The sequence below is a fragment of the Passer domesticus genome, unplaced genomic scaffold, assembly GCF_036417665.1.
Source record: "Passer domesticus isolate bPasDom1 unplaced genomic scaffold, bPasDom1.hap1 HAP1_SCAFFOLD_37, whole genome shotgun sequence".
In the NCBI taxonomy this organism is placed as follows: Eukaryota; Metazoa; Chordata; class Aves; order Passeriformes; family Passeridae; genus Passer; species Passer domesticus.
Genome location: NW_026990149.1, coordinates 1,486,211 through 1,512,852, shown reverse-complemented (window position 1 = coordinate 1,512,852; position 26,642 = coordinate 1,486,211). Strand labels below are relative to the sequence as shown.

The 26,642-nt window shown below is 51.5% G+C and overlaps 1 protein-coding gene and 1 pseudogene across 1 annotated transcript; one reads left to right on the top strand and one right to left on the bottom strand.

Annotated features, from left to right (window-relative positions):
- The window catches only part of LOC135292520 (zinc finger protein 420-like), a 228,633-nt pseudogene that overhangs the window by 20,667 nt on the left and 181,324 nt on the right, over positions 1-26,642 (bottom strand).
- On the top strand, positions 85-25,038 carry LOC135292472 (hydrocephalus-inducing protein-like). The gene is made up of 15 exons (XM_064406673.1): positions 85-153; positions 624-758; positions 2,172-2,371; positions 3,830-3,954; positions 5,262-5,466; positions 6,639-6,828; positions 10,483-10,706; positions 12,635-12,702; positions 14,820-15,052; positions 15,851-15,951; positions 17,198-17,333; positions 17,780-17,944; positions 20,879-21,105; positions 22,978-23,089; positions 24,994-25,038. Exons 1-15 carry the CDS (start codon positions 85-87, stop codon positions 25,036-25,038), a joined length of 2,235 nt encoding a protein of 744 aa, XP_064262743.1.

Genomic DNA, 26,642 nt, shown 5'->3' with positions numbered 1-26,642 from the left:
TGAAGCTGTCCCTGCTCTCTCTCGCCTCTCCAGCTGCCGTCAGCTGCCCCGAAACAGAGCTTGTTTCAGGTTTCCCCACCAGAGATGGTGTTTGAGAACTTCGTGGCTCGGGAGGTCTCTGAAATGGTGCTGTCTGTGACGAATAAGGACAAGGTGAGTGCTGGAGCTTTAAACCTGTGCTGGAAGAGGAGAGTGCTGTCATTGCCCGAGTGTCCAGCAAAGCAAGTTATCTGCTGCAACACATGCAGAAGAAAATGTCTCAGCAGCTGGCTCTGCAAGATGGTGGAAATCTTCCTGTGCTGGGAATTGTGCCCTGATTTTGGACACGCACTGATGGTGCAGATGACTTGATGTGGTCGGTCAGGTGCTCTGTCTCCATCCTGCTGGTGCTGACCTGCTTGGCCCTTCCTTGCCACCAGGCCCTGCCCCAATGGCCCTGACCAAAATGCTGGAGCCAGAGAGAAGGGATTCCAGTTGACCCTTGTGAATGATGTGCCTGTACCTGCAGAGCTGCAAATGCTTTGGAAAAGGGGTCAAGGAGGGATGTCAGCAGGGCAGGGACAGGTCTCCTGTCATCCTGTTTGCACAAGAGGCAAAATCATCATTTGATGTCTTTGCTGCAGATTCCTCGGCTGGTGAAGGTGTGCATGGAGAGCTGCCCTTATTTCCAGCTGGCAAGCCCCAGGGGTGTGTACCACATGGTGCCAGCAGGCGCCTCTGCCGCTGTGCACATCCGCTTCAGCCCCGAGGAGAACAAGGTGAGCCTGGAGGAGCCCAAGCACAGAATTCTCTGCAAAGCCATTGTTTTCCCTGCACTCTGGGTGCAGCCCATTCCATGCTGGGAGCTTGGCTCCAGGCCGTGGGCAGGCAGCCTGCAGCCAGTCCCAGCTTGGCACGGGCTGCCAGGCACTGCAGCCAGGCCTGACAGGCTCTGCTTCCCCTCCCTGCACATCCCTGAGCATTGCCAAGGGAAGATGCCCAGGGAACAGGATGAAAATGACAGAGGGCTGTTGATAGATGTTGGGCCATCTCTAGGTACAGTGGAAGGGGTTTCATGATGATGGCAAACACTAGAGGAACAAAGAGGTCTGAGAGCTTTCCTCCTTCCTGCCTGGCAAGAGCTTCCCTGCCTCCCCCTGGGCTGGAGCAAGGACGGTGCTTTTTCCCAGCCTCTGCTCTGCAGCCTTGCAGTTGTGCTGTGCCAGAGCACAAGTGGGCATGGTGCAGCTGCAGGGCCAGGGCAGAGGATGTGCTGTGCCCGTGAGCCCGGCCTGGCACAGGCACCCTGGGCTCTGGGTGCCCTTGGCCAGCAGGAGGTTGCTGAGCTGCAGGGACTTGGACAGCTGCCTGCAGGAGCTGGTGTAGGGCAGGTGCAAGCTGCAGGCAGAGCTGTGAGCCCAGAGCCCGTGGCAGTGACACTGCTGTGCCTCTGTCTTCATGCCTGTGCCTGTGCTTGCTCTGTCAGCTGGCACCCATTGCGTGCCAAAGGTGCTTTTGCCTGGAGGTTTGAACAGCAGTGCTGAGGCCCCGGCAAGTCTGATCTCCGTGCTGGCATCTGCAGGCTTGTTCATCCAGAAGGGTTTAGGCCGTGGCATGGAAGGGAGGAAGCCTTGCAGGGAAGCCAAGAGAGGCTCTTTCCAACAGCATCCTGCTGCCTCTTAGCACTGTTCTTCTGCTGACTTGCTTGGAGAGGCAAAGTTGGAGGGGAGTTCTGAGGCAGCTGATGTTTCTGCATCAGGCCAGAGGTGCAGGAGCTCTTTGGGTCCAGCTGTTTTCTCATCTTCCTTTTGCTGCTTCCAGTCAGTTGAACATTTTGTCCTATTCTCAGACAGTGGGAATATAGAAACCTAAAGAGGAATGTCCTGTGTTCCCTAGCTCCATGTTCCTTAGAAGGAATGTAGAAATTCTTTAACATCATTAAAATGTAGAGTAAAACTTATGGTGGCCTAGGGCAGTTCTTTGTATGACCCAAGTGACACAAGAGCTTAATGCCACAGAGATAGGTTTTGCAAAGTGCCCTGGTGCCTTTAAAATGTGGCATATTAGTAGAGCTTAGTGTTTATTTTGGGGTGGAATAGCTAAATTGATGCCCTTGAAGGGAGTCCATTTTTTTTTCCTGCCATGGGGATGGCACTAAATGCCCTGTGCTGAGGCAGTTTCTTTTCCTGCAGGATTATTCCCACCAGCTCATCTGCATGACTACCAGTGAAAGGATCGTGGTGCCAATTCGGGCCATTGCTGCCCGAGCTGTCCTGGATTTCCCTGAGCAGCTGGACTTCTCCAGGTGTCCAGTCAAGAGCAGCACCCAGAAGACTCTGCTGCTCCGCAACACTGGGAACCTGGAAGCTCGTTTCCAGCTGAGCACCCAGAGGTGAGGCAGCCCATCTGTTCTTGTGCAAAGGATATCACCTCTGGGTGATAGCAGAGTTGGGAAATGGCAGCAAAAGGAAGCAGAGCATCAGAGCTGCTGCCCTGCAGCCCTGGCTGGAAGGGAGCAGGATGGATGGCAGCTGCTCTTGCCTTCAGTGTTCTTAGCAGGATGCAGCCTTTGAGCTTTCTCTGTCCCAGCTTTCCTGGAGGCTGCTGGAACATGTTGGCAGCTGGCTTGCACCCTGCTGAGCACAAGCAGCTCCTGAAATGCTTTCTCAGCACTGTCAGCCAAACAGAGCCATTCTCTGGGAGGCCACAGGCACGTGGCTTTGCAGGGGTCCCTGCATCAGATGCCCAACATGAGCTGTGCTGCAGGCAGCCAGTGCAGCTCCTGATCCTGAAGCTGATCTGATTTCCCTTGTCAGCTGAGGGCATCAGTCACCTCTTGTGTTCCATGATGAACCTCTGAAAGCTAGTTTAAAATTTCGTAACAGATGATTTAAATCTCTGAATCAGATTATGCCCCCTTTCATTGAGATTTCTTTTTGAATACTCTGAAGTTGCTGTGTTTCTGCTGTTTTTTTGTTTTGGTTTGTGTTAAATGTTTGCCAAAAGATCATACAAATGGACCTAGTTAAAAAGCAGAAGAAAACAACCTATTCAAACCCTCTCCATACCTTATCTTTTCTGCCTGTCACGTGCAGTAGTGATTAATGGAAAGGGCAGATCTGAGAGGATGAGAAGTGTCTTAAGGAACAGCTCACAATGGACAGAAAAAAGGCCAAAATGTAGCCTGTCAGCCCCATCTCTTGGCAGTGGTTTTCATTTGGTTATGAGAGTGTCAGGGATGTCTCCTTCACAGCTCTTCTATCTTAGAGCAGCTTTCATTGAAATGCTGATCAAATGTGCCCTTTCTAGGCTAAATCAGGATGTTTTCAAGGTAAAGTAAGCCAAAGAACCACACTGCAAATTCAACTATTGCTTGGTCTTCAGGGGAAAGTTCCTTCTCCCTGTGTGATTCCTAGGCTGTAATCTCCCAGGACAGGGAGTGCCCTAACATTTGCATCTCCTGAGATGAGGTTTATAGGCAGCAGGAAAAGAGAAATTCCTGAGGCAGACAGTGTCCAGTTGTGCCTGCAGATAGCTCTGAAGCCTCTCTGTGCTCTTCAGAAAGCATTCTCTGATGGGATTGCTGGCAGTGGGAGCCCTGAGTGTCACTGCAGAGAGCTGGATGCAGAGAGTGGGGAGCTGAGGCCATTTTGCCCACAGGATGTTGTGAGGGCTGGATCTGCTCAGCAGTGGCTCCGTGGCTGTTTCTGATGCTGTCTGTCCTGGCTGTCTTCTGCTGGCTGTGCTTGGTTTGCTCCCTGCTTGCCCAAGGGAGCTGCAGTGAGCTGCAGTGCAGAAGGAATCTGCTGGCCAGCTGTGGCCAGCCCTGATGGCTCTCTTTGTGTTGCAGTCCTTTCTCCGTGGCTCCGGCCGCAGGAGCTCTGGGCGCTGGTGACACCGTGCAGGTGACAGTGGGATTCCACGCGCTGACGGCCGGTGACCATTGCGGGTGCCTGGCAGTGTGCTGCAGCACAGGTGAGTGCTGGGCCTGCCCGGCCACAGGACAGCTCTGCACCATGGCTCCCTGCTGTCCCATCCCCTCCATTCCCTCCAGAGGTGCCTCCCCTGCTCAGCTTCACCCCAAAGCAAACGGAGAACTCCTTGCTGTTTGGGGGCTTGAGAAAGTGCATCCCCTCTAACAGGCTAAGATTTTGGACTCTTGTTTTGCTGGGAGTTGCTGAGTGGAGGAAGGAGGATCCCTGATTCTCCACTGCCATGTGGCTGTGCCTGGGTGAAGGTTTCTTTTATTCCTGGGCAATGCTGTAGGTGAGCTCTCCATCAGATTCTCTGCAATGCAATGGATTTCTAGCAGACCTCTGTCCCATATGCTGCTTCTGCACTGGCTTGTCACAGAGCCTTTTCCTATGTGGCCCTTACACATATATGTAGTTTCTGTCTAACAACATTTTCAAGCCCTCAAGTTCCTTTTTTGTGGCAAATCAAAACAAATTTTTCCTGTCCCCATTTCCCAGGCTGTTCATGCTGTAGCAAACCTCTCACATCTATCTCCCATTTGATTTCTAGGCTGAGGAACCCCATTGAGTCTTCCTGCAGAAACTGCTCTGTACTTAGTAATCTTTCCTTTGTTCCCTTTTTTATTTAATTTGCAGTGCTCCAGCTTGGTTTTTGACATCAGAACAATATAAAATATTGCAAGGCTGATGTGGCTGTGGGTTTGGACAGGGAGATGATGATGATACTGATGCTGATTTTCCTGGTGTTCATTTTGTAGTGGTTTGTCCTATTGCAGAGCCAGGCTGCTTGTGTTTCCTCACCTGGGTCCCCTCCTGCTGTGGGCTGTCACTTCACTTATTCCTCTGGGCCTCCTTTTGCTGCCCACCTGCCGCCAGGCATATTTGCTGGTCAGCAGCAAGGGATGCAAGGGATCAGGAGAGACAGAAGTCTGGTGGGATGCCCGGGGAGGCCCTGGGCAAGGCAGGACTGAGCAGGGCTCCTCAGCGTCACCTGAAGGACTTTGGTGCAGAAATCCCAGTGATCTGAGTGGGTCACCAGACCACATGGACCAACCCCACTGTACACACTGTCACCCTGGGGCCACAGCTCTACAAACACACTCAGAAATAAGGTGTTGAAGGAGCTGCCCAGGACATCCCCACGCTCTACACCCAGAGCTGTCAGGATGTGATCAATGGACTGATCCACAGAACTGCTCATTCAGCTAAAAACTGGGACACTTTCTTCTGTGACCTGTGGTTTACTGTGTTCCTTGTGCTTCCATCAACCAGTGAGCTGAGCAAAGACTCCCCTTTGCTTTGTTCCAGGTGAAGAAAGAATCCACACACACCTCAAAGGAGAAGCTGTGGATGTCAACATTGGGTTGAGCACAAGTTCTGTGGAGATGGACAAGACTTTGATCACCATGTCAAGCCACAGAACTGTGTTCATTGAAAACAGGAGTAACATCACAGCCCACTTCCAGTGGAAGGCTTTTCCTAGTGAGGAAGAAGAGGATGAAGAGAAGAGGAGGTTGGTTTGAAAGATGCATTTCAGTGAGATACATGGCCCAAGACTGAAAGGAACGTGTGGCCTCAGGGGGGTCTTGGTGCTTTTGAATGGTTAAGCCAAGTAAACCATCCCTGGCACCAGGGTGTGTGTCTCTGGGCTTTGGGAGCTCAGCACTCAGCATTCCAGTTCCATTTATACTCCAAGCATGGATGGCATTTTGGGAAGGAAAGGTTGATTGTGATGACTGGATTTCCTCAGGTTCTAATTGGGCTCTTGTCTCTCTCATCTTCTTCCCACGTGACCTGGCAACATCCCTAAACATTTAATGAGTTTCCAGCCCCTCTTTCCACCCTCTTTTTTCCCCTTAGTTCCTTGAAAAGCTCCTTGTCCATCCAGGCTGCTTGTCTCCCCTGTCCTGCTGTCAGAGCAGCTTTTGAGATCTCCGAGCAGAGAGGACTTTTTGAGGAGAGGAGATCGTGCAGGATCCTTTCTCTGTCAGGACATTCTATCACCATGCAGTGGGATGGGAGCCAAAAAGCTCTGGATGATGAAAAGGTCTCTCCAGGAGTTTGCTGTCTCCCTCCTGCACAACAAAGTCCCTTCCCCTCTCAGAGCCTCTGTTTTCATGCACATTGCATAGAAAACCTTGAATGTCACTGCAGGGATTTGGTGCCTGAATTCATCAATTTCCTTTGGAAGTGCTCTGGGATGCTCTTGTGAAAGGCAGAGTAGGGAACAGGGCAGGTCCAAAATGGAAGAAGCAAAGAGTGCTGCTGGTCCCACGTAGCTGCAAGCCAGCTTGGTCTCCCCTTGCCAGGGAAGCCTGCAGTGGGTGCTCTGTGATCTTTATCTGCCTCCCCCGAGCAGCTCAGTGGGAGGAAAAGCCAGCTGAGGTGGCTGGTGGATTCTCCCTCAGCTGTGGCAGAGGCTTTGAGCCAGGAGGTTCTCTGGAGGGCTGCTGGCTTTGGAAAGCTCCCCTGAGCTTGCAAGTGTGGAGTAAAAGTCCCTGCAGTGCCAGTGAACAGCAAGTTATCCCTGATCCATCTGGGACCCTCGTGGCTTGGGGTCAGCCTTTGCTGGGGAGCTGCTGCTGCTCCCACCCAAGTGCTTTGCTCTCCTGCACTCCCACTTCTCTCTGCAAATCTGTGCCTTATGAAACCATCTGCTGGCCTTGTCTCTCCCTGGGGCTGCAGGCAGTGTTTGCTGCGGACACCCAAAGAGGTGTCAGAGGAAAATATCACAGAGGAGAAAAGCACAGAGGAGGTGAAGGGCTTTGGTGGAGGTGACACTGCCCTCCTGAGCAGCATGGTCCAGGAGGAGATGGCAAAGGTGCCAGAAGAGCCCATGCTGTTCTCCAATGAGGTTTTTTTCATCGAGCCAATGGTAAGTGATAGCTGAGAACCTCATTTTCCTCCTCCTCCTCTTCCTCCTGCTCCTCCCAAGCACCCAACCCCAGCCCCCCTTGCCCCGGCTGCGGTCACTGGGCAGATCCTCAGCTGGCCCCATGTGCTGGGAGGGAGGACATGGAGTTTCTGGAGTGGCTGCAGAGCTCCCTGCTGAAAGCATTTCTGCCCTGGAGGGTCAAGGCAGGGCTGGGAGCCTGACAAAGCCCAGCTCTGCTGCCAGGGCTGGAGCTCAGGGCACTCCGTGCGTGTCCTTGCAGTGTCACAGGGAGCAGTTCTTGTAGGGAGGGGCTGCCCCCACACGTGGGGCTCAGCAGAGGCTGTTGCAGCACTGCCAGCTCACACACTGACCTGAAGCTGGCAATGGTTGGCTGGGAAAAGGAGGCCAAACTCAGCCCAAGGTTAATCCCAGAAATGCCAATGGCCTCCTGTAACCACGCCTTGCACTATTTCTGAGTCTGCCTTCCAGTGTCATCTGTGAGCCTGGACACAAGGCTGGAAGGTTTCACTGGGCCTTTTGAGTTCTCCTGCACACAGGGACAGAAAACCTTTTCCTTTTCTGTTTGTGCAAGCCAACTGCCACGTGCTGCCATCAGCCAGAGCCCTGATTCTGAGCACTGGCATTGTGAGAGATGATGAATGCCTGGTGTCTGCACACTGCAAAATCCCTTCTCCCCTTGGAGTAAAGCCCAGAATAATCCCAACCTCTGCTTTCTTTCAAAACAGCTTGACTAATGTTTGTATTTCAAGGAAGGGGCTCATGTTCTCTTCTTGGTTACTGCTATGGCCCATCTAAGGCCAAGAGGCAGCAGTGCACAGGGGCAGTTGCATCCCAGTGCAGCTGACAGCAGCATGATGTGAGCAAGAGCTTGTGTCAGAGCAGTAGGAATCTTGTGGAGAGTGGGAGCTGATCAGCTGAGCATTGAGAGCTTCCAGCGCTGTGTTGAGCTGCCTTTGGAGGGTTTCCTTGGGCTCCTTGTGTTGTTCACTATTTGATGCTCTAAACAAAGGCTGACAGGACTGTGGTTGAAAACAGGAAATGTGAAGTTAAAGAGAAATGTTTTGCTGTCTCTTTGTGTTGCAGGAGGGAGAAATCGGGCCGAATTGTTCGGCTGAAATCCAGGTGACCTTCAAACCCCTGGCAGCTCTGGAGTATGGAAGTGTGGCTTACTGCAGCATCTCAGGTGCAGCTCCTTTGCCCTGCTTCTCTCCCCCTCAGTGCAGCCATGGTGCAAGCCTGAGCCCACTGGGCTGGCCTGGCAGTGCTGGGAAGAGTCCCTGGCCAGCAGGGCAGTGCTGGCACATCCCCAGTGGCCCTGCAGCTCCCAGGGAGTGTCCCGTGCAAGGCCAGGGCTCAGAGTGCTGTGTCTGGGTTCCTGAACCCAGCACAGCCCTGACAGTGCAGGGAGAGGTTTTGATGCCATGCCTTTGCCAGCATTTCCTCAAAGGCCAGAGAGCTGCAGAGCAGAGCAGCTTTAGTGAACAAGCACTAAGCCCCTGCAGGCCCCTGGCCTCCAGGATGGCTCCACTGGACATGGATCCATCATCTGGTGGAAGGAGCTGGGTTAGAAATGTGCTCCCTGAGCCTGGATCAGCTCCCACTGGCCAGACAGCACCAGAGCAGAGGGGGCTGAGCCCCACTGAGCCCAGGCTGTTGGTAGAAGGAGCAGCCTTGGCCAGCAGCTGCTTCTCTCCCTGTGTGGGAGCTGTCACCTTGCAGCTCTCAGTCTGTGGAAACAGAGCCCAGTGCTGAGGGTCAGAAGGTGAGGACTTGGGCAACAAAGTCCTGTGCTGCTGGGCCAGGTAGTTTGGTAATTGCCAAGCTCTGGATGAGCTTTGTGCCTTCACTGAATGGATTTCCGAGCTCCTCTAGGTGCATGGGAAGGAAAGCACAGAATCCTAGGATGTTAAGGATGGAGTGGACCTTAAAGGCCTCTGGGCAGGGACACCTCCCCCTAGAGCAGGTAGCTGCAAGCCCCATCCAGCCTGGCTTTGAACACTTGCAGGGCTGGAACCTGCAAAACTTCCCTGGGGAACCTGCTCCAGTGTCTCACCACCCTCACAGGAAAAAATGTCATCCCAAATATCTAACCTAAATTTCCTTTCTTTCAATTTCTACCCATTACTGCTTGGTCTGCCACTCCAGGACCCCAGAGATGTTTGAAACTCAGCAACTGGTGGCTCCCATTGGAAACCAGCCTGAGGAATGGGTTAGGAATTAGAAGTCATCCCCAAGGGATATCTGCTGAGGGAAGAAAAGGGTCCATATCTTCTCCTGCAGCATCAGGAGCTGGTAGCATCCAGCTCAGAGTCAGGGACTAGCACTGAGGCAGCCTGGAAAAGACAGTGTGACAGAGGGAATGCTTGTACTGAAATGGACATCTCTCCCCAGGCCGTGAGAGCAGGCTGCCCCTGCAGCTCAGAGGGGAAGGCCAAGGACCCTTGGTTGAGCTCAGCTGTGACACTCTGGAGCTTGGGGACATTTTTGTCAACACCCCCCATGTCTGTGAGGTGAGCAGCAGGGCTGGGGATGGATGCTGATGGCTCCTGAGGCAGCAGCAAGCCTGGTGGAGCTGTGGAATTCCTGCCAAGCTGGGCAGTTGTGAGCAGGGAATATTTGATGTGCTGGTCCAGTCTGGGGGGTCAGAAAGGTGTGTCTGTTGTTCATGAAGCCCCAGCCCTGCTTTTGGGCAGCCTTCCTTAGGGATCAGCTGGGAGGCTTCCTGCAAAACAAGCCCTTGGCAGGTGAAACCAGCACTGGGTGCAAAAGCTGCATGTCCAGAGGCTTTTGTGGCAGTGCCAGACACAAGGCACCTTTGGACTGGGCTCTGCAGAAGCAGCTGGAACCAACTGGCTGCCTTTGAGCTTCAGTCCACTGCCAACAGCTTCCAGTCAGGGTCTCCTGCTCATTCCTGGAAGTCCCAGGAAAGCCTTGGGAGTTCTGTCCCTTGCTGACAGTCACTCACTTCAGCCTTGGTGCATCTCTGGCTCTGGAAAGAGAAAAGTGGTCCTGGGAATTAAGAAAAGGATTTTTCTTCCTCTTTGCCTCCCCCACAATAGTGCTAAGCTTGCAAAAAAATCATGAGAGAGCAACTGAAAAGAGGTAGAAAATGAGGCACTACATCAGGGCAGACACTTTCAAAAGCTTGGCTGGGGAAGAGAAAGACTCCTTTAGTTTTCTCTACCAAAAGATGGTGCTGTCTGTACATTTTGATGCTGATGCCTCATTACCAATGTCTTGTTTTCATGGTGTGGGAAAAGGTGAATGAATGGATGGTGCTGTTGGAGCTGTGCTGGCTGGGGCAGCAGCAGCTCAGTGCTGATTCACTAGGCAGCTGCAATCACCTCACGTTGCTCTCAGGGCCAGGTCTCCATGAGCTGGGTGATGCTGCCCAGAGGTGCACTGCTCTGTGCCCATGGGATAAGCCCAGGGTGACTGCAGGTCTGTGCAGCTGCCACTGCTTTGCATGAAAACCCAAAGGCACAACTTGTCCTCTTGTATCTTTTGACTTCTGCCATTCAGCAGCACAAAGCATCTTCTGCCTTTTCTGGCTGTTCATTGCATCCTTAGACAATAACTCCCAAGAAGGGAAGATTCCACATGGATTTCCACTTTGCTTTCTTGCTGCTGCAGGTGAACCTGATCAACCAAGGAGCTCTTGATGCTCCCTTCAGCTGCATCCCTTCAGCAACAAAGGTGGGCTTGGGCTTCAAGTTGGCACCTCAGGAGGGCATCATTGCAGCACGTGGGAGCCAGACTCTCCAGATCTCCTTCAGTGCCACCGTGTTGGGGAGGTTTGAGGAAGAATTCCGGTTCAGTGTGGCTGGATCTCCTACGCCTGCCATCCTGACCATCAAGTAAGGACCCTGGGAGCTTGGTGGGCACATCTGGAGCTGTCTCTGGGACATGCCCCAGCTGCCTCCTGTTGGGGTGGAGCAGAGAGAAAAGGTGTTTGCTGAGGTCTTCATCTCTGCTCTGATGCTGGCATTGCTTTAGTGGGAGGATGCCTCCTGCCCTGTGTGGTACCTGGAGCTGGAATGACTCCTCCCTGCAGGGATCTCCCTCTGCCCTGGGCCATGGCAGGCAGTGGGATGGATCAGCTTTGGGCAGCAGCTGCTCTGGGATGTCCCAGCTGAACAGCCAGCAAGGCCCCCAGGGCTTTGGAGATGGGCCAGCCTGGGGCATTCTGCAGCAGCAGCAGTGCTTTTAAAAACTTCTGTCAATAATCCATGCCAGATGGGCAGCAGCAGCCTCACCTCACCTCTCATGGCCATGCTGTGGGGCACAAGCCGTGCTCCCAGCTGCTGTGCCCAGAGTGCTCTGGTGCCTCCTGTGCACAGCCAGGCAAGGGCTGATGTGGGAGTCAGGGAACTGTGCAGCAGGAACTGTGCCAAGGACTTGGGCATCATCCCCTGGGCTGGTGCCATGGCAAGAGATCATCCTGGCCCAGCACAAGGGACAAGGGGTGATCACAGGGGAGGCAGAGCTCAGTGCTCAGCACCACAGCAGCACGAGGCCTTGTCCCTGCCAGCCTGAGCCTTGTGCTGCTAGGATAATGCAGTGGGAGCAGGAGAGCTGAATGCTGGCTGCTCTGCAGCTTTGGAACTAGGCTGCTGCTCTTGGGAGGCAGTGGGGCAAGGCAGTGAAGAAATGAAAGCAATCTGCACTGGATTATAGCAGTAAGATAAGGGAGATGGATGAAAAAGAACAAGGAAGTTATTACTTCACAAGAACAAAGTGGTGAGTAGGTCTGCCCCCAGTGGAGAAAGAATGATGATGGCTTTGTTTTTAGAGGAAAAGTGCTGCTTTTTTATTTTGGAGATCAAGAGGGAACCTTCCACCATCCAATAATTGATTCTCCTCTGTCCCTCCCCTAAACTGGTGATGGGATGTTTGTGCATCAGCAGCTTTCTCCTTGAGCAAGGGCAGGTGTCTCTTGTTGAGATGTGTGGAGCAGAGCCAGGGGCAGTCCTGTGAATCCAACAGAAGGCACAGGTCACTGGGCCTGGATTTTTAACCACAAGGCAGAGTGGGCATGGATTGGCATCAGCCATGAAATCAACTGGGGAGTGTTGTGCAGCTTCAAGTGCTGCTTTCAGTGGGTGTTGGTGGCTTTTGCAGTGTGTCTGCTGAGTTCAAGGACAGGTGAGGTGCTGTGCTAGATTCAGGACCCCCTTGTTTGGTTGTTGAAGCTGTTGCTCTTGGCTGTGCCAGCTGCTGCACTGCTGACAAGCTGGTCCTTTCCTCTAGGATTCATCTGTGCCCTGTGTAGAAGTGTTGCTGCTCTTTTCAGAGGATGTTTGGGGCTGCCCTGGGTTCATGTGTCAGAACTGTGTCTGTAATGATGGTGTGGGTCAAACTCTGCTGAGAAAGCTCCTCTGTGGGAACAGCAGTTCCAGCTAAGAAGTAGCAAAGCAGGAACCTGTGGCTGGCAGGGCTGGTTACAGAAGTTTGTGGGGACACCTTGATGTCCATCCCATTGCAGATGGGGAAAGTGAGGCCCGGAGCCATGTCTGGCTGTGTGTTCAGGGTCCTTCATGGGACCAGCAGCATCCCGGGGGCTTTTCCTGCCTGCCCTGTGCCCAGAGCCCATCAGTGGCTGTTGGCTGCTGGCCACTTGGCTTTAGCTGCCTCCTGTGCCCAGGGGCACTGTGCTGAGCACATGGTGTGTGCTGGTTTGAAAGGCATGGTGCCCTGACCCCAGGTTTGTGCCCCCGAGCCACGCCAGCCGGAGCTTTGCAATTCCTTGAACCAAGGCATTTCCTGCTCTGTCCTCGCCATGCAGGGGCAGCGTCACTGGACCGAGTTTGCACTTCGACCTCCCTGAGCTCGACTTCGGGGACATCTCCTTTGGTGAGTGCTGCCTGGGCTGGGACACAGCGGGAGGGATCTGTGCCTTCCGAGAGAAAAGCATCCCTCCCTCCTGCTCTGCCCCAGCAGCCTCTTCAGGCTGGGAACTGCAGGGCTGCTGGTGCCGCAGGGAGCATTTGGCCATTGTCAGATCAAACAGAAGCAAGGCATAGAAAGTCAGGATTTTCTGGTGTCTCTGTCCTGCTTGAAAAGACAGATGTCTGCCAAGGAATGGAAAGATGAGCCCCTCCCTCCAAATGATGATACCTTTGAAATGACAGGGCTCCCGGGCAAAACTGTGGGAAAAGGAATAACAGTTCTTTCCTAGACTATATCAGGAGAGCCCAGAGAACAAGAGCAGACGTTTGCCAGCTGCCAAGTCCCGTTTTTGTCCTTTGGTGCGGTGAGGATCCCAGCAGGAGGAGCTGTGGGCTCTGGCAGGGCAGTGATCCCCTGCCAGCCGGCAGCAGCAGGGAAGGAGGGAAGGAGGGAAATGCTCCTTTTGCAAAGGGACAGAGGGCAGGGGGATGTGGGCAGTGCCTCAGAGCAGCAGGCAGCAGCGGGGAAGGCAGGCAGGGTGGGTGCCAGGCTGAGCTGCAGCCAGGGCAGTGCCGGGGCCAAGCACACAACCTCCCGCAGCAGCACGCGGCCGAGCTCCCATCCCCGAGCGGGAGGAAGGGAAGCTCCGCTCCCTGCCCAGCCTCAGCTCCCACTGCACAGCGCCCACGGCATCACGCCACAGCTGCCAAAAACCCCCAAGGGAAAAGCCCACCCCCAGGGCCAAAACCCCCAAAACCCCTATCCCCCTTCCCAGACCAAGGGGAGCATTCACTACCAAGCCTAAGCCCAGAACAAGGAACTTTTTAAGGAAACTACTTGCCTTTCCTGAGCTGCTTCTGTCCCACCCTGCATCACCATGGAGGCACTTGTCAAGTTGCCTTTTTGAAGAAATGAAACAAGAAAGGCAAGAGATGGAACTATGGTTCTGAACCAGGAGATCGATCCTGCTGGATCTGCTTTCATTCCTAAGGTCTCTTCAGCTGAAGGCAGCTGTTGTATCTTTGCTTCTTTGAAACTGTTGACTGTTGTCTGCATGCGGTGAGCTCAGTCTCATTGGAGGTTTTGCCATCTGTGTTTGTCCTTGTTGTGCCTCTCTTGCCTCCCTGCTGGAGTCACTGCTGGAGCTGGCAGTGCTCACTGGGATGGGCACAGAGAAACTCTGGGTTGCAGCTGCAGTTGTTTTTTCTCCCCATCTGTGTTCCAGTGCCTCTTGGTGAGCAGACCCAGGGAGAAGTCTCCTCCCGACAGAGCTGGCCAGCCCAGCCAGATGTCCACTGCAGAGCAGCTTGTGGCTGCTCTCCAGGCTCTGCAGGACATCCCCACCATGAGTGGCTACATCTCTGGCTTTCCAGCATGGAAAGCAAATCCCAGAGCTCCAGTGGGGTAAAGCCTTGCAGGCAGCAATCCCAGTGAGCAGCATGGGTGTGATGTCCCCGTTTGTTGGGTGAGGTGGGACCTGGTTCCTCATTGCCAATCTCCAAGCAAGGCTTGGGTGTGCCCCCAGTTGAGTGGGCTCTGAGCTGTCTCGTGCTCAGTCTGTTTGGCCCAAACCAAGAGACGCCTTTAGGATCCTGCAGAGAGAAGCTGCATTGGGGTGCTTTGCCTCACGTTCTAGTTCCTGATTCCATCATCTCTTTTGCTGTAGCTTCTTCTCAATGCTGACTCACTGTTTATCTATCTTGAAAAGGGTGGGAGTGTTGGCAGGCTGAACAGGGAATTTGACAGCTTGAATTCTCAGAGGAAATGCTCGGTCTGGGTGCACACTCATCACTGGGAGATCACTGGTGCTGGTTTGGGGCAGGTGAGGCAGCTCCTCCCCATCGCCAAGAGAGAAGCTTGCAGTGTTCAGCAGGGCTAGGAGTGGGCATTTTCAAGGCTGCAGTCTGCAATCTGTGTCAAAGGGAACTGAGTGACGATTCATTCCTCATGCAGCTTCTGGGTGAGCTGTAGTTCAGATAATCCAGAGCTCAACTCCAGTGCCACTTTCATTGTGCCAGGCCATTCCCAGCAGGAGTCAGGCCACAATGGGAGCCTCAATGGATGTTGGTGTCCTTTCCTAGGCTTTCCCTACACCCAGCGCTGCCGGCTCACTAACAGCTCCCCGGTGCCCGTGACGTTCCAGCTCCGCATGTCGTTCGATGGCACGCAGCCGGCTGTGGACAGCGTGGATCAGATCCGCTGCCACAGTGACCCAGCCTGGAGGAAGGGCGTTCACTTGTATGTGGAGCCCCGGGAGTTTACCATCACTCCCAGCCAAGGGACCATCCTGCCCCAGGGACACCAGGACATCCAGGTACGGGCAGAGTGCAGCCAGAGACGCTTCAGCACCAGGGCTGCAGCTGCACTGGAGCGTGGGAGGGCTTTAGCTCTGCTGCCAGCTTTGAGCATGGTGTGAGTGAGAGATCTGCACTGCTCTGAGGCCTCTGCTAGCTGCCTTACTCGGGATGTTCCTCAAGGAGCACTGTTTTCTTTCCAAAATCATATGCTGAGGTCACATACCATATGGTCAAGGCCAGAAGTCACTCTTGGGTTCTTGAGAGCCATTTATTTGATTGCAAGTGGGCAGAGCAAGGATGAGGGCAGAAGGTGGCTGTTAGAGAGATGTCATTGTAGAAAGCAGTTAGCTTTTCTTCTTGGTCTGATTTCCAATCTCCCGGGGAGCAGAAGGATTTGTGTTCACTGCAGGAATCTCCAGTGGGGACAAAATACTCTGCAGCCATGAACTGCCCAGCACCTGCTGGGCCACACTTTGCCCTCAGCTTCCTGCTGTAAAGCTGAACTCGTTGTGTTCAAGTCAGATTTCTTCTGCATTTATGTCATTGTAGTCAGATGAGAAATTGGCCCCTTAATTTGAATACAGTGGTTCATAGAGCTTTAGTCTAATGTTTTAATGTAGCTGAGCTATGCCCTGATAGCAAGGTGTGTTTAACACATCTGCTATTGCCAGAAGGCTTTTGTTGCTTTGAGACTGTGCTCTACACATGGAGCAGCAGCAGAATTAAGACAAAATCTTCCCTCAAGGGCTAGAGGATATCACACGTGGATAATGAGCTTTTGTAAGGAAGAATTTCCTGTTCTTCTCTTCCACCAGGTGACCCTGTGTTCCAACTCGGTGATGGAGTTCTACAGGAAAATGCTGGTTGATCTGGAAGGTTTTGGCAAGGGAGTGGCATCATTGGTCATCACAGCCAGGTACCAGCCCTTCCCTGGCCTCCCCCAGCCCCTGCCTTGCCCAGGCTTTGCTGGCTGCAGCTGCCAAGGAGAAGTGCTGGTTCATGAGCTCATGTTGTGCCAGCTGGGCATGAGAAGAGCAGAGCTTGGACAGCAGCCTGTGGTGAAAAGCAGCCCTGCTCCCAGCCCAGCAGGGTCCTGGGCCCTTTTCTGAAGGCACCAGGAATGAGATCATTTCTTGGCCTGGCTTTTGGTGCTTGAGGTGGAACAAATTTCCCCAGGGCCTCCTCTCCTTCTTGCTGCAAGAGGTGGAGTTGTGCTGGGTGCGAGCACCGTGCATTGGTTTGGGACACAGCAAGCAGCCTGCTGAGAGCCAGGCTCTGGTTCTGTTCATGAGGGCACGTGGCAGGGGGGAAGTGGCTGCCAGCAAGAGTGCTGAGGGCAAGGTCTCAGGAGGGGAAAGCAGCCCTTGGTGTGGCAGCTCAGCTCTAGATTTTCTCCTTCCCTCTGCTTCCCACTCTGAGCTTGAATGTTCTCAGGGTTGAGAGCAAAAGTGGTTGTTGCTGCAGCAGAATTCCATCCTGCTGTGCTGCTGTGGGTGTCAGTGGAATGCCAGGAGGGATGCAGTTCCCTGGGGCTGTTCCCTCTCCCAGGCAGAGCCATCCAGGCAGTGCCTGGGCTGGCATTTTGTCAAGCAGGTGGGCTGGGGACAGTCAGTGCCTGGAGCTGTGGAGGGAAGGAGCCAGGGAGCTGTAGGGCCTGGGAGGGGCTGATCAGCCACTCTGGAGGGCAGCTGGTGTCTCGTGCCCTCCAAGGCTGGGGCAAGCAGCTGAGTTCCCAGGCAGGGCAACAGCACCATGGCAGAGAAGGGAGTCATTTTTCCTGGGACACTGGAGTTGTGTGTTCCTTGAGCCTTAGTGAGTTCTGTTCCTTGTTGGGAAGGCTCCCCCAGAGCTCATGGGTCACTGGGAGTGTTACAGGAGTCCTTGCAAGCCTTCCTGGGGAAAGGAGGGGCTGAGGCAGCTGTGGGACAAAGTGCTCTGCCTGGGGCACTTGGCAGCCTCTGGCTGCTGCCTCTCAGGGTTTGCCCCTCCTTGACAAGACCTGTTGGAGTGGGAAGACGTAGAAGGCAATTTATCACTGCAGGGCTGTTCAATGCCCATTTGACAGTGACCAATGTGTTATGCTCTGTTTTACAATCTTTGCGGGTAAATGTTCTCCATTCTCTCAGTATCTCTGATTCCCCTGGGCTCATCTCTTTGTCCAGATGTCTTGTTCCTAAGCTGCAAGTGTCCCCCCACGTGCTGCAGTATGATGAGTGCCTCCTGAAGGTGCCATATGAGAAGAAGTTCCTGATTAGTAATCCCAGCCACCTGCCTGGCTGCTACGGGCTTATTGAACAGGTTTGGCATCCCATCCACCTCCCCCTCTCAAATATTATTGAGGAGCTTATTCGGGGGAAAAAGGGTTTGGACGTGACCTTGCTGGTTTCTATTCAGTCTTAAAGATCTGCTGAGAACAGGATCCTACCCGAATGTAAACTTGAGGATGCAGTTTAACCTGCTGAGGGAACAGTTGATGTTCTAGTCTTCAGGGTGTTTTCTTGTGGGAGATCTTAGAGGGCTGTGAAAGCTGCTGCATCCACAGACAGCAGTGCCTGTGCTGGCAGTCTCCTGGCAGGATCCCCTGGGAATGCTAAGCCTACAATTCTTGCATCTTGTTTGTGCCTTTTACCTTTGTCCTGGGCATTTTTAAACACGTGTGTCAGTTGCTGTTGCGGTGGATGTTAGGGAGTGTAAAGTTTCTTCAGAGGTGCCTCTGAAGCTGCATTTCATTGTGTCTCTTGCAGAAACGCAAGGAGGACTCTGCTGTGCTCTACTCCAGCCCCAGGCCCTGTGGGATTGTCCAGCCTCACAGCACTGCAGAGATCCCAGTGCTGGTGGAAGTGCAGGCGCTGGGCACGCATCGCACCAATGTTCTCATCGGCGTGTTCGGGGATGAGAGAAACCCACTGGTGAGTGCAGGGGAGATGTGTGCCTCTGTGCAGCTGCTCCTGGCAGGCTGCAAAGGGCACAGGGATTCTTCCGGGGAAAACAGGCACAGGCTGCTGTGGAGAAGGCCAGGAGGGATGGGTGGCACAAACAGCTCGTGCCTCACGGGTGGTAATCTCAGTGTCTGGCACAGAATGTCGTTGGTCTGAGCTGGAATCCAGGGTCACTTTAGTGCATTACTCTTGAAAATGCTGTTAACTTTGGAAACATCTGTTTGAAAATGGCATCTCTCTGAGCGCAAAAGAGGATGTCAGAAGACTTCTGGGAACCTTGAGCTTTCTGTAAAAAAAAGGAAGGCTGGCATTTCAAGAGTGGTTGCAAGGATTGAAACTTAGATTAAAACATAAGGAAATGATAATGCCAAATTCCCTGAATGGCACCAAACATCTGAACCTGGGCCATTGTGGCACTGCATGTAAATCAGTGAACAGGAAGGACAGGCAATGCAGGCTGTGCCAGGGAGCCTGAAGTTTGACAGAACAGTTTCTTTCAACTCTGAGGCTGCTTACCTTAAAGAGGAGGGTTTCTCCCCACCAGAGGAACCAGTTGTTTAACTGTCAGCCTGGCCATAACTAGAGATTTCTTGCAAAGCTTTTACCTTTGGGCCAATCCTTTGTAGTTTGAAAGGTTCTCTTACCTTGGTCCTTTTAAGTTTGGAGGTGAACATGTAATTATCTTTTTCTTTTTTCCCAAAAGCCCAGCATTTCAGCTGGAGAGTGGTAGCTGTCCCTAAAGAAATACCTTGAGCAGGGATGAGCTGTTTAAAGTTTTTTAGTTTTCCCTGTTGTGGTTTGTTTGGGGTTTTTTTTTAACTCTTTCTTGCCTGCTTCCTGGGACAGAGAAAAAAGTTATGGAGCTCTGGACGGCTGGCAGAAACCTCCCCAAGCCCAAGGCTGATGGAGTCTGGCAGGATCCCAGCACTACAGCCGATGTATGTATGTCTGTATGCATGGGGAATGCCACCTGAGTCCCCTGGGAGTGTTGGAAAATGTCAGCCAAGCCCCCAACAGTGTCAGGGAAACATTCCTGATAAATACCTGGTGGAACTGCAGAGTTTCTGGCGTTGGGCCCTGGGGGGGCTGTGTTGGCTGTGCTGGCTGTGTCTGCCCCTGGATGTCTCAAATCTGCCTTTTTTGCTTGCCTTCTCTGTCTTTTGCTCTCCCACTGTGCTTTTTGCATGCCCACAGGGTGTTCATCCCTGCCCTCTGCAGTTCCTCAGTGCAAGCAGTTGCAGCTGCTGCAGCAGCTCAGTGTCATTCCTGGGCTGCCTTTAGAGCAGACCTGCTCCAGCCTGGATTGGGAAGGGCTGGATCAAAGCATTTCTCAGTTCAAGGTGCCAGCAGCCAGCCAGGGGCTGCATCCTGACCAGGAGCTGCTGGTGCAGGTGTCCCTCCCTCCCTCCCACTGCAGGTCTCTGTTCACAGTTACCTTCTTTTCCAGAGATGAGCTTCACCCACCTAAATTCAATCCCCAACCACCAAAGGAGATGAGAACATGTTTGGATTGCCCAGCGTCTCGATGGAGGCACTTCAAGGCTGGAAAGGAGGAGGCAGCCACAGCCCTGACTGAAGAGCAGGATTTGACCCAGTCTTCAGGAGCAGAGGTAGATTTTCTTGTACACCTACTGCTTGTGCTGCCTCCTTAGCCTGCCACCAGCAAGTCATGCTCCTGCTGAGCTCCCTTTTTGCTGCCCTGCTGTCCTGTGCCCTGACAGTGGCTGGGCAGCAGGGCCAGTGGCTGGACATGGGGGGAGTGGCAGGGAGAAATAGGAGAGTTTTCCTTGGAGAAGCTCACTCAGATCCTACAGGCCTGTGCTGAGTGTGGCATTTTTTGCCTTGTTGCCTTCCCAATGCAAGATGAGGCTTTTATCTGCATCATGATGGGAAGAGCTGCAGCTTCCTTGCCACAGCAAGCTGGGATGAGTCCTGATCTCCATGTGCCCTCTTCCCAGCCCAGCCAGACTCCCTGTTTGCAGGTCTCTGCTGTCACCCGAGAGCTGCTCTTGCACTGCTGGCCCTGAAGCTGTCTTACAAACTGAGACTTGGCAAAGTGGCTGTCTCTTCCTGCAGGCGTAGGGAATGGCTTGTTTTTCAGGTGCCACCACAAGCTCCTGCAAGCCCTCACCTCCCAGCAGGCCTGGAGGGATTCAGGTGCTCCGTGGGCGCACCGCACACTGCCCTGGAAACGGAGAAGGGAAGAGGGAATCTGTCTCCCTTGCACACTGGCAGTGTGGCAAGCAGGGCTGGAGCTGCCAGTGCCACTGGTGGCCCTGAGCATTGGCCACAGAGGGGCCTCCCATCCCTGCAGGCCCAGCACAAAGTGCTGCTGGAGCAGCTGGGTGTTGGAGAGGCCGTGCAGGACACGTTGTGGGGCTGCCCAAGGACGCTGTGCAGCACCTATGGAGGGCACTGCTCCCCCTGCAACTCCTCAGGTGGTGCATAGGAAATTTTTGCAGGAGCTTTTGCTGTAGCACCTTGAGGAAGCAGCATTTAAATCAGAGAGAGAGGGGAAGAGCCTCAGGAGTCAGATGAGCTGGGCTGGGAGTCCTTTGCTCAGCTCCAAGAGCTCTCACTCTGAGTCTCCTCCTTTTCTAAAAGCAGTAAGTTTTGAAACTTTTTCAAGGCAAGTTGTGCATCAGAGAGAATTTCTAGTGCCAGGAGACATCCCAGTTCACTTCCATGTCATGTACTCATGAATGCATTGACCCGTGAGGATGGGAGGAGATTTTCCCCATGGTCCCTGCACTGGTCAGTGGCATGGATGCAGGATGAGATCAGGGTGATTCTGGCAGTGTTTGGGGAATAGGCCCCTCTGGCTGCAGCTGCACTTTGCTCCAAGGTGCTCTTCTGCATCCATTTTCACGCTCAACACCTCCATCTCTCCTGTCTTCCATGCAGGCTTCCAGTATCCTGCCAGTGTCAGGTGTGCTGCAGCCAGGAGAGAGCCAGCAGGTCTCCTTGCCCTTCTCTGGCCACCTCAACAGCATCTCCAGTGCCACGGCGCTGTGCCACGTGGAGGGAGACCCCAGCTCCGAGGTGCTGGTGCCCGGGGAGGCCTCACGTGTCAGCTGCTCCCCGAGCCCCCAGGAGATCAACTGTGGCTCTGGGGCACCTCTCAGGGAGAGGTGAGTAAGCCTGCCATGGGTTCCTGCTCTCCATGGGTTACTGTCCCTGCAGGGCTTCCCTGCTCCAAGGACTCTGAGCTCAGAGGTGCTGCATAGCAAAGGCCAGAAGCAGCACAGGGATGGCCACTCTTAGCTCCCTGGCTCCCAAGAGAGGAAGCACCTTCTTCTGTTGGGACAGAGCATCTTCTTCTCTAGTTTAGTGGTGAGCCCTCCTGGCTCAGATGCTGCCTGCAGGGAGCTGGGCTCTGGCCCTGCCTTGGCACTGCCTCTAGAGGTGTCTTTAGCTCCATGGTGTTGAGTCACATCTTCTTCATCATCTCCCTTCTTCACCAAAACAGTGGGATTGTGGTGTGGGCAGGCGTGGGGCACACACCAAACCTTGGTTTGGGTGCTGGTGCTGCCACAGATGAAGTCCTTGCAGTGCTGATCTGCCAGGGTTCTCCTGATGGTGGGACAGCAGCCATAAAAGCTCCTGTCCTTGAGGCTCCCCTTCAGCTGCAGCAGTGGGCAAGCACAGGAGAAGCTCTGCTCCAGCAAGGCAGCCCAGCTCAGGACACACAGGCAAAGTGTGCAGCTGGGAGTGGGGGCTGCTTAAAGCAAGCCTGTGCATCAGGACTTCCTTCAGGCCAGGCTGAAGTTGGTTTCGTGGGGAGGAGAGGGACGAGGCTGCTTCAGATGGTTTCCATGGCAGACAGCACCAGCTGGCTTGGTCACAGCTGGCTTCCAGCAGGAAATCTGGCTGACAAGAGCCTGTCTTGCTGGAGAGCAGTTCCTGCAGCCTTTGCTTTCTGACTGATGGGATTATTCTCATTTAGGATCAGGCTATGAGTCATTAATACCGAGGCTCATGGACAGAGACTCTCTAACTCATTAAAGTTAGAAAGTGGTATGTTTATTAACCCCGGTGGGCAGCACCAGAGTCGTCCCTACAAGGCGTGACAGTGCTGTACAAGGTTCTTTGCCCTCTCTTTATTTCCCAGGATCTTACATACAATACATGTGCACAACCCCAGCACCTCCCCTCCCCGCTCTGTATTAAAATGAGGCCATTAGTCCTTCACACCTGCACAATTCTTCTCTGGAATTGGGTTGGTGGTCTCGAATTGGGCCAGTGGTCTTAAGGGATGAAGTCAGGAATGTCTTCATCAGGTCTCTGTGACCCTCTGGCACCATCCAAGGTCCCCTGCTTAGTGACTGATTGACATAAAGCCCAGGTGCTAACCGTTGTTCTACTGGTTTCAAAATGTTCTTCTAACAGTTCACTTACTCCACTTCCTTCTATCAAGAAGCTCATCATGGTAAACAATATAACAATCAGCTCTGGCTTAAGCATCTAATCATCATTAACCTATGGTCTACCTGTCTAACTGACATCCTGATCAATGTGAATTGCTTCTAAGCCTCAGCTGAAATCTGAACTCTTTAAATTCTTGCTTCAGCTGTGCCCAGGGAGAAGGGAGCTGAATGAGCTGAGTAAGAATTGCAGGAGAGATCAGCAGACGTTGGCACTCTGTGCTCTGCTTGAAACTGGGAAGTCAAGAGACAAAGGGCGTTTTCAGGCACAGCGCAGAGAGCTGGTGGATCAGCCTTTGGCAGTGGGCTGGAGGTGTCTGGCTGTGCCTGGAGAGGGAGCTTGCACAGTCAAGCCCTTCTGATGGCAAGGCTCAGGTTTGGCTGGTCCTGGAGGTGCCCTTCCACCACTGCCCTCCCTTGGGATTTTCCCAATCTCTGTGGGTTGAGGAGAATTCACGGAAATGGTCTGGCGCTGCTGCCTGGCCTCAGGGTCAAGGAATGAAGTGCAGGGCCAGCCAGGACGAGTCAGCCCAAGGTTCTGGTGGTGACTCTCAGCCATGTTTTCTGTTTTGTCTGCAGAAGGGAGCTGAAGCGGCTGTCTCCAAAGCTTGAGGAGGAGGCAAAAGCCTTGGAGGAGGAAGAGAGGCAGAAGGAGAAAGAGAAGCAGAAGAAAGAAAAGAAGGGTGTCTCTGTGGGGAAGGAACCTCCAAAAGCAGAGAAGGGGAAAACCAAACCCCCAGAGAAGAAGGAAAGCAAGGCCCCAGAGAACAAGGACACCAAAATCCCACCAAGGAAGGAAATCAAAGAACCAGAGAAGATGGAAAACAAACTTCCAGAAAAGAAAAACAAACATCCAGAAAAGAAAGAAACCAGATTCCCAGAGAGGAAGGAAAGCAAGGCCCCAGAGAAAAAGAACACGAAAGCATTAGAGAGGAAGGAAACTAAATTCCCAGAGAAGAAGGAAACCAAAGCCCCAGAGAGGACGGAAAGCAAACTCCCAGAAAAGAAATACAAACCTCCAGAAAAGAAGGAAACCAAATTCCCAGAGAGGAAGGAAACCAAAGTCCCGGAGACGAAGGAAATCAAAAGCCCAAAGAAGGAAAGCAAAGCCACAGAGAAGAAGGAAATGAAAAGCCCAGAGAAAAAGGAAAGCAAAGCCCTAGTAAAGAGGGAAATCAGAATTCTAAAGAAGGAAACCAAATCTCCAGAGAAGAGAAGCAAACCTCCAGAAAAGAAGGAAACCAAATTCCCAGAGAGGAAGGAAATCAAAATCCCAGAGAAGGAAATCAAAGCACCAAAAAAGAAGGAACCCAAAGCCCCAAAGAAGGGGGAAGCCAAAGCCTGAAAGAAGGGAGGAACCAAAATCCCAGAGAACCCAGCTGAGCTGGAGAAGAACTCTTTATTTTATTCACACAACTTATTTTATACAGTTTGCCAAACCTAATGTGCAACTTTAGGTAGTTAATCGATTTCTTATTACTAGTTATGCCAGTTATTCTGTTGGATAATAAAATATATTTTACTTGTGCATCAAATCTCTCTGTTGTATTCTTTGTATTGTTACCTATTCTCTTCACTGATTCTCATGGGACAAATCCCTTGTTCTTGCAGGTGCATTTGTTTTTCACCCTCAGATCAGATTGTTCACCAAGTCTCATTCTCAAAATAACTTCACATGGGAACTTGTGACTGCTTAGCTGCACTTAGAAGAGATGACAGGCCAGCCGTTAATATAGCAGAACAAGGCCTGATTTCATAAGGCCTTTCTTTTATCATTATTCTACCTGTCTCTGACATCTCCCCCTTTTTGTTCATTTTAAAAAGGCTCCTATGTTCTGATGTTGAAACAGCTCGCTCTTGGGAGGGTATGATTTCATGAAGGTTATCACTGGTTATCTGTTAGATGTGGGATAAGATACATAAAAGACCAGTTCCAATCAACAAAACGTACCCAATTCTGTCAAGTCATTGACACAGGGTTTTGCAGCATGAGCAAACAAAAGAATAATGTCCAATGTCTCTTAGGGAAATGGGAAGAAATGACCATTGTTTCCAATTAGCTGAGAAGTAGGAGAAGGTCCATTAGCTGGAAATGTTGATCTTGGACATCACTGAATGTCCTTCTGGCAGCTGGAACAGGGAAGAACTGAAGAAGGTTGGGAGGAGCACTGTCCCATGATGATGCCATGAGGCTTTTGTTGGCCAATTGCCTCTGTCAGTTTCCAGGCACAGCTGTGTCTTGGCAGTCCTACTCCTGTTCCTGTTCTGGCCACAAAGGCTGCAAGGGGATGAGGTTATTTCTCTTTCCACTGGGCCTCATTTCTTCAGAGCTGATCAGTATCTGATGGAATGAACAGGTGACTGCTTTGAGCTGTTGGTGATAAAACACAGGCATCTCTTCTCCTGAAGTTAATGAATCAATTAGGCTTCCCTGTGGGACACTCCACTGGGATTTAGATGGGATGACCTTTTTTCCAAGTTTCTAATGTAAATATTGCATGATTCAAAATGTTAGTCGTCCAAATTTCTCATGTACATATTGCATTATTTGAATGTTCTTAAGGCGTTCATTCCTCTTCTTTTTTGTTTTTTAAGAATGAGATGCATGTCTTTTGTTATGAGTATGAAGAAACAGCGTAGTAAAATAATACTAGTAGACAAGAAACTTAGAGCAATTAGGAATAATTTAGATACAACGATCGGGAATATTTCAAATAGTGGACAAAACTAACAACATAGGTGGAATGAAATAAACAGAAATCTCTGAAATAATGTACCATCATCCCAGAGTCTGCAAACAGCTGACAAACCTCGATTCAGTGGGGACTTGGATAATTATTTCCAGATCATAATTCCCAAGCTCCCTTTAAAAATAGTTCAACTGTCATGTACAGATGGTGAAATTGCAAAGTCAAAGCAACTCCAATCTAGTTTTGATGCAGAAAACATCTGGGTCTGTTGGCAAATTCCTGTCCAGGTAGAGCTAAGGCCTGGCCACCACCCAAGCTCTAAGTGGGAGAGAATTCCCTAAATGTAATTTTAAACAAGGCTCCTAAGAATAGCACTTAGGAGTAAAGGTCTAGGGGTGAAAGACTGATGAACCATCCAATAGCCGTCTCCTCCAAAATCTCCTCAGCATGGAGATGCTTTAAACACAGCAAACTGTTGGAGTGGTTCTGTAATAACAATTGGGACTGCATCTGATTGCTTAGAGTAGATGTCACAATACCATCAGTTTAGAGAAGACTTCTGACAAAGCTGAGATATCATTTCCTGGAACTCTGAAAAATACTTGAAAATCATGAGGCAGCACTGGGTCAAACCATGGAGCCCCAGTGCAGAGCCCAGCTAGAGGGGTAGTCTGGTCTAAGAGATACATGAGCAGCTAGAGAACAAAAGAAGGATCCTGAAATGACACGTGTCTTGTAGATAATTACACCAAAAGATGGTAAAACATATGAAAAGCTGGCTATAAAAACAGGAATAGAAACATGAATGTATTTATGACAGAAAAAATGCAACAAAGGAAACACTGAACAGCTCACACATAAAATTCATGATATCTCAGATTAAATAACACTCAAACCTGATATAAATTGCTTTCGACATCAATAGAGCTTAACAAGATGAACTCAATAAAACCCAGTCCTAAAAGGATTTCAAATTAATAAACATAATTTCATTATCACCTTAGTAGAACAAAAAGCACACTCAAGAGAACTCAATGTTAATTACTATTAATACCGAACATAACTGGATCCATAAAAAGCTGGAATAGATCATTGCTGAAATGACGTAAAACTGAATCTTAACATTTATAAAATCTACCAAAATTTACTTAATAAAACTTAGCCTTATTCAAGAAGGTAACTGAGCGTTACAATATTTGGCCTTAATTTAACAGAATTCAAACGAACATTCTTAAAAGTTATAGATATGACATGATGTAACTCAGTCTAAGGTTATTAACACAAAAAGACAACTTAAAGGTGAACAAGCTGTAAGTGAAATAACAGCATGATGGTCTGCTGGAGGGATTAAAGTTGTAACAAGCATATTAGAATTAGAAGTAAATCAGTTATGAGTAAAACCCATGGTAACTGCAAATTCCATGGAAACAGAAATTCAGTAAGACTTTTCAAAGTGCAGGGTTACTGGGAAATAAATATAATAATGTGCAATTTAGCATATTGCTGAACAACTCAACAGCTTTTAGTGACAGTATCTGGCATCATTTTATATGG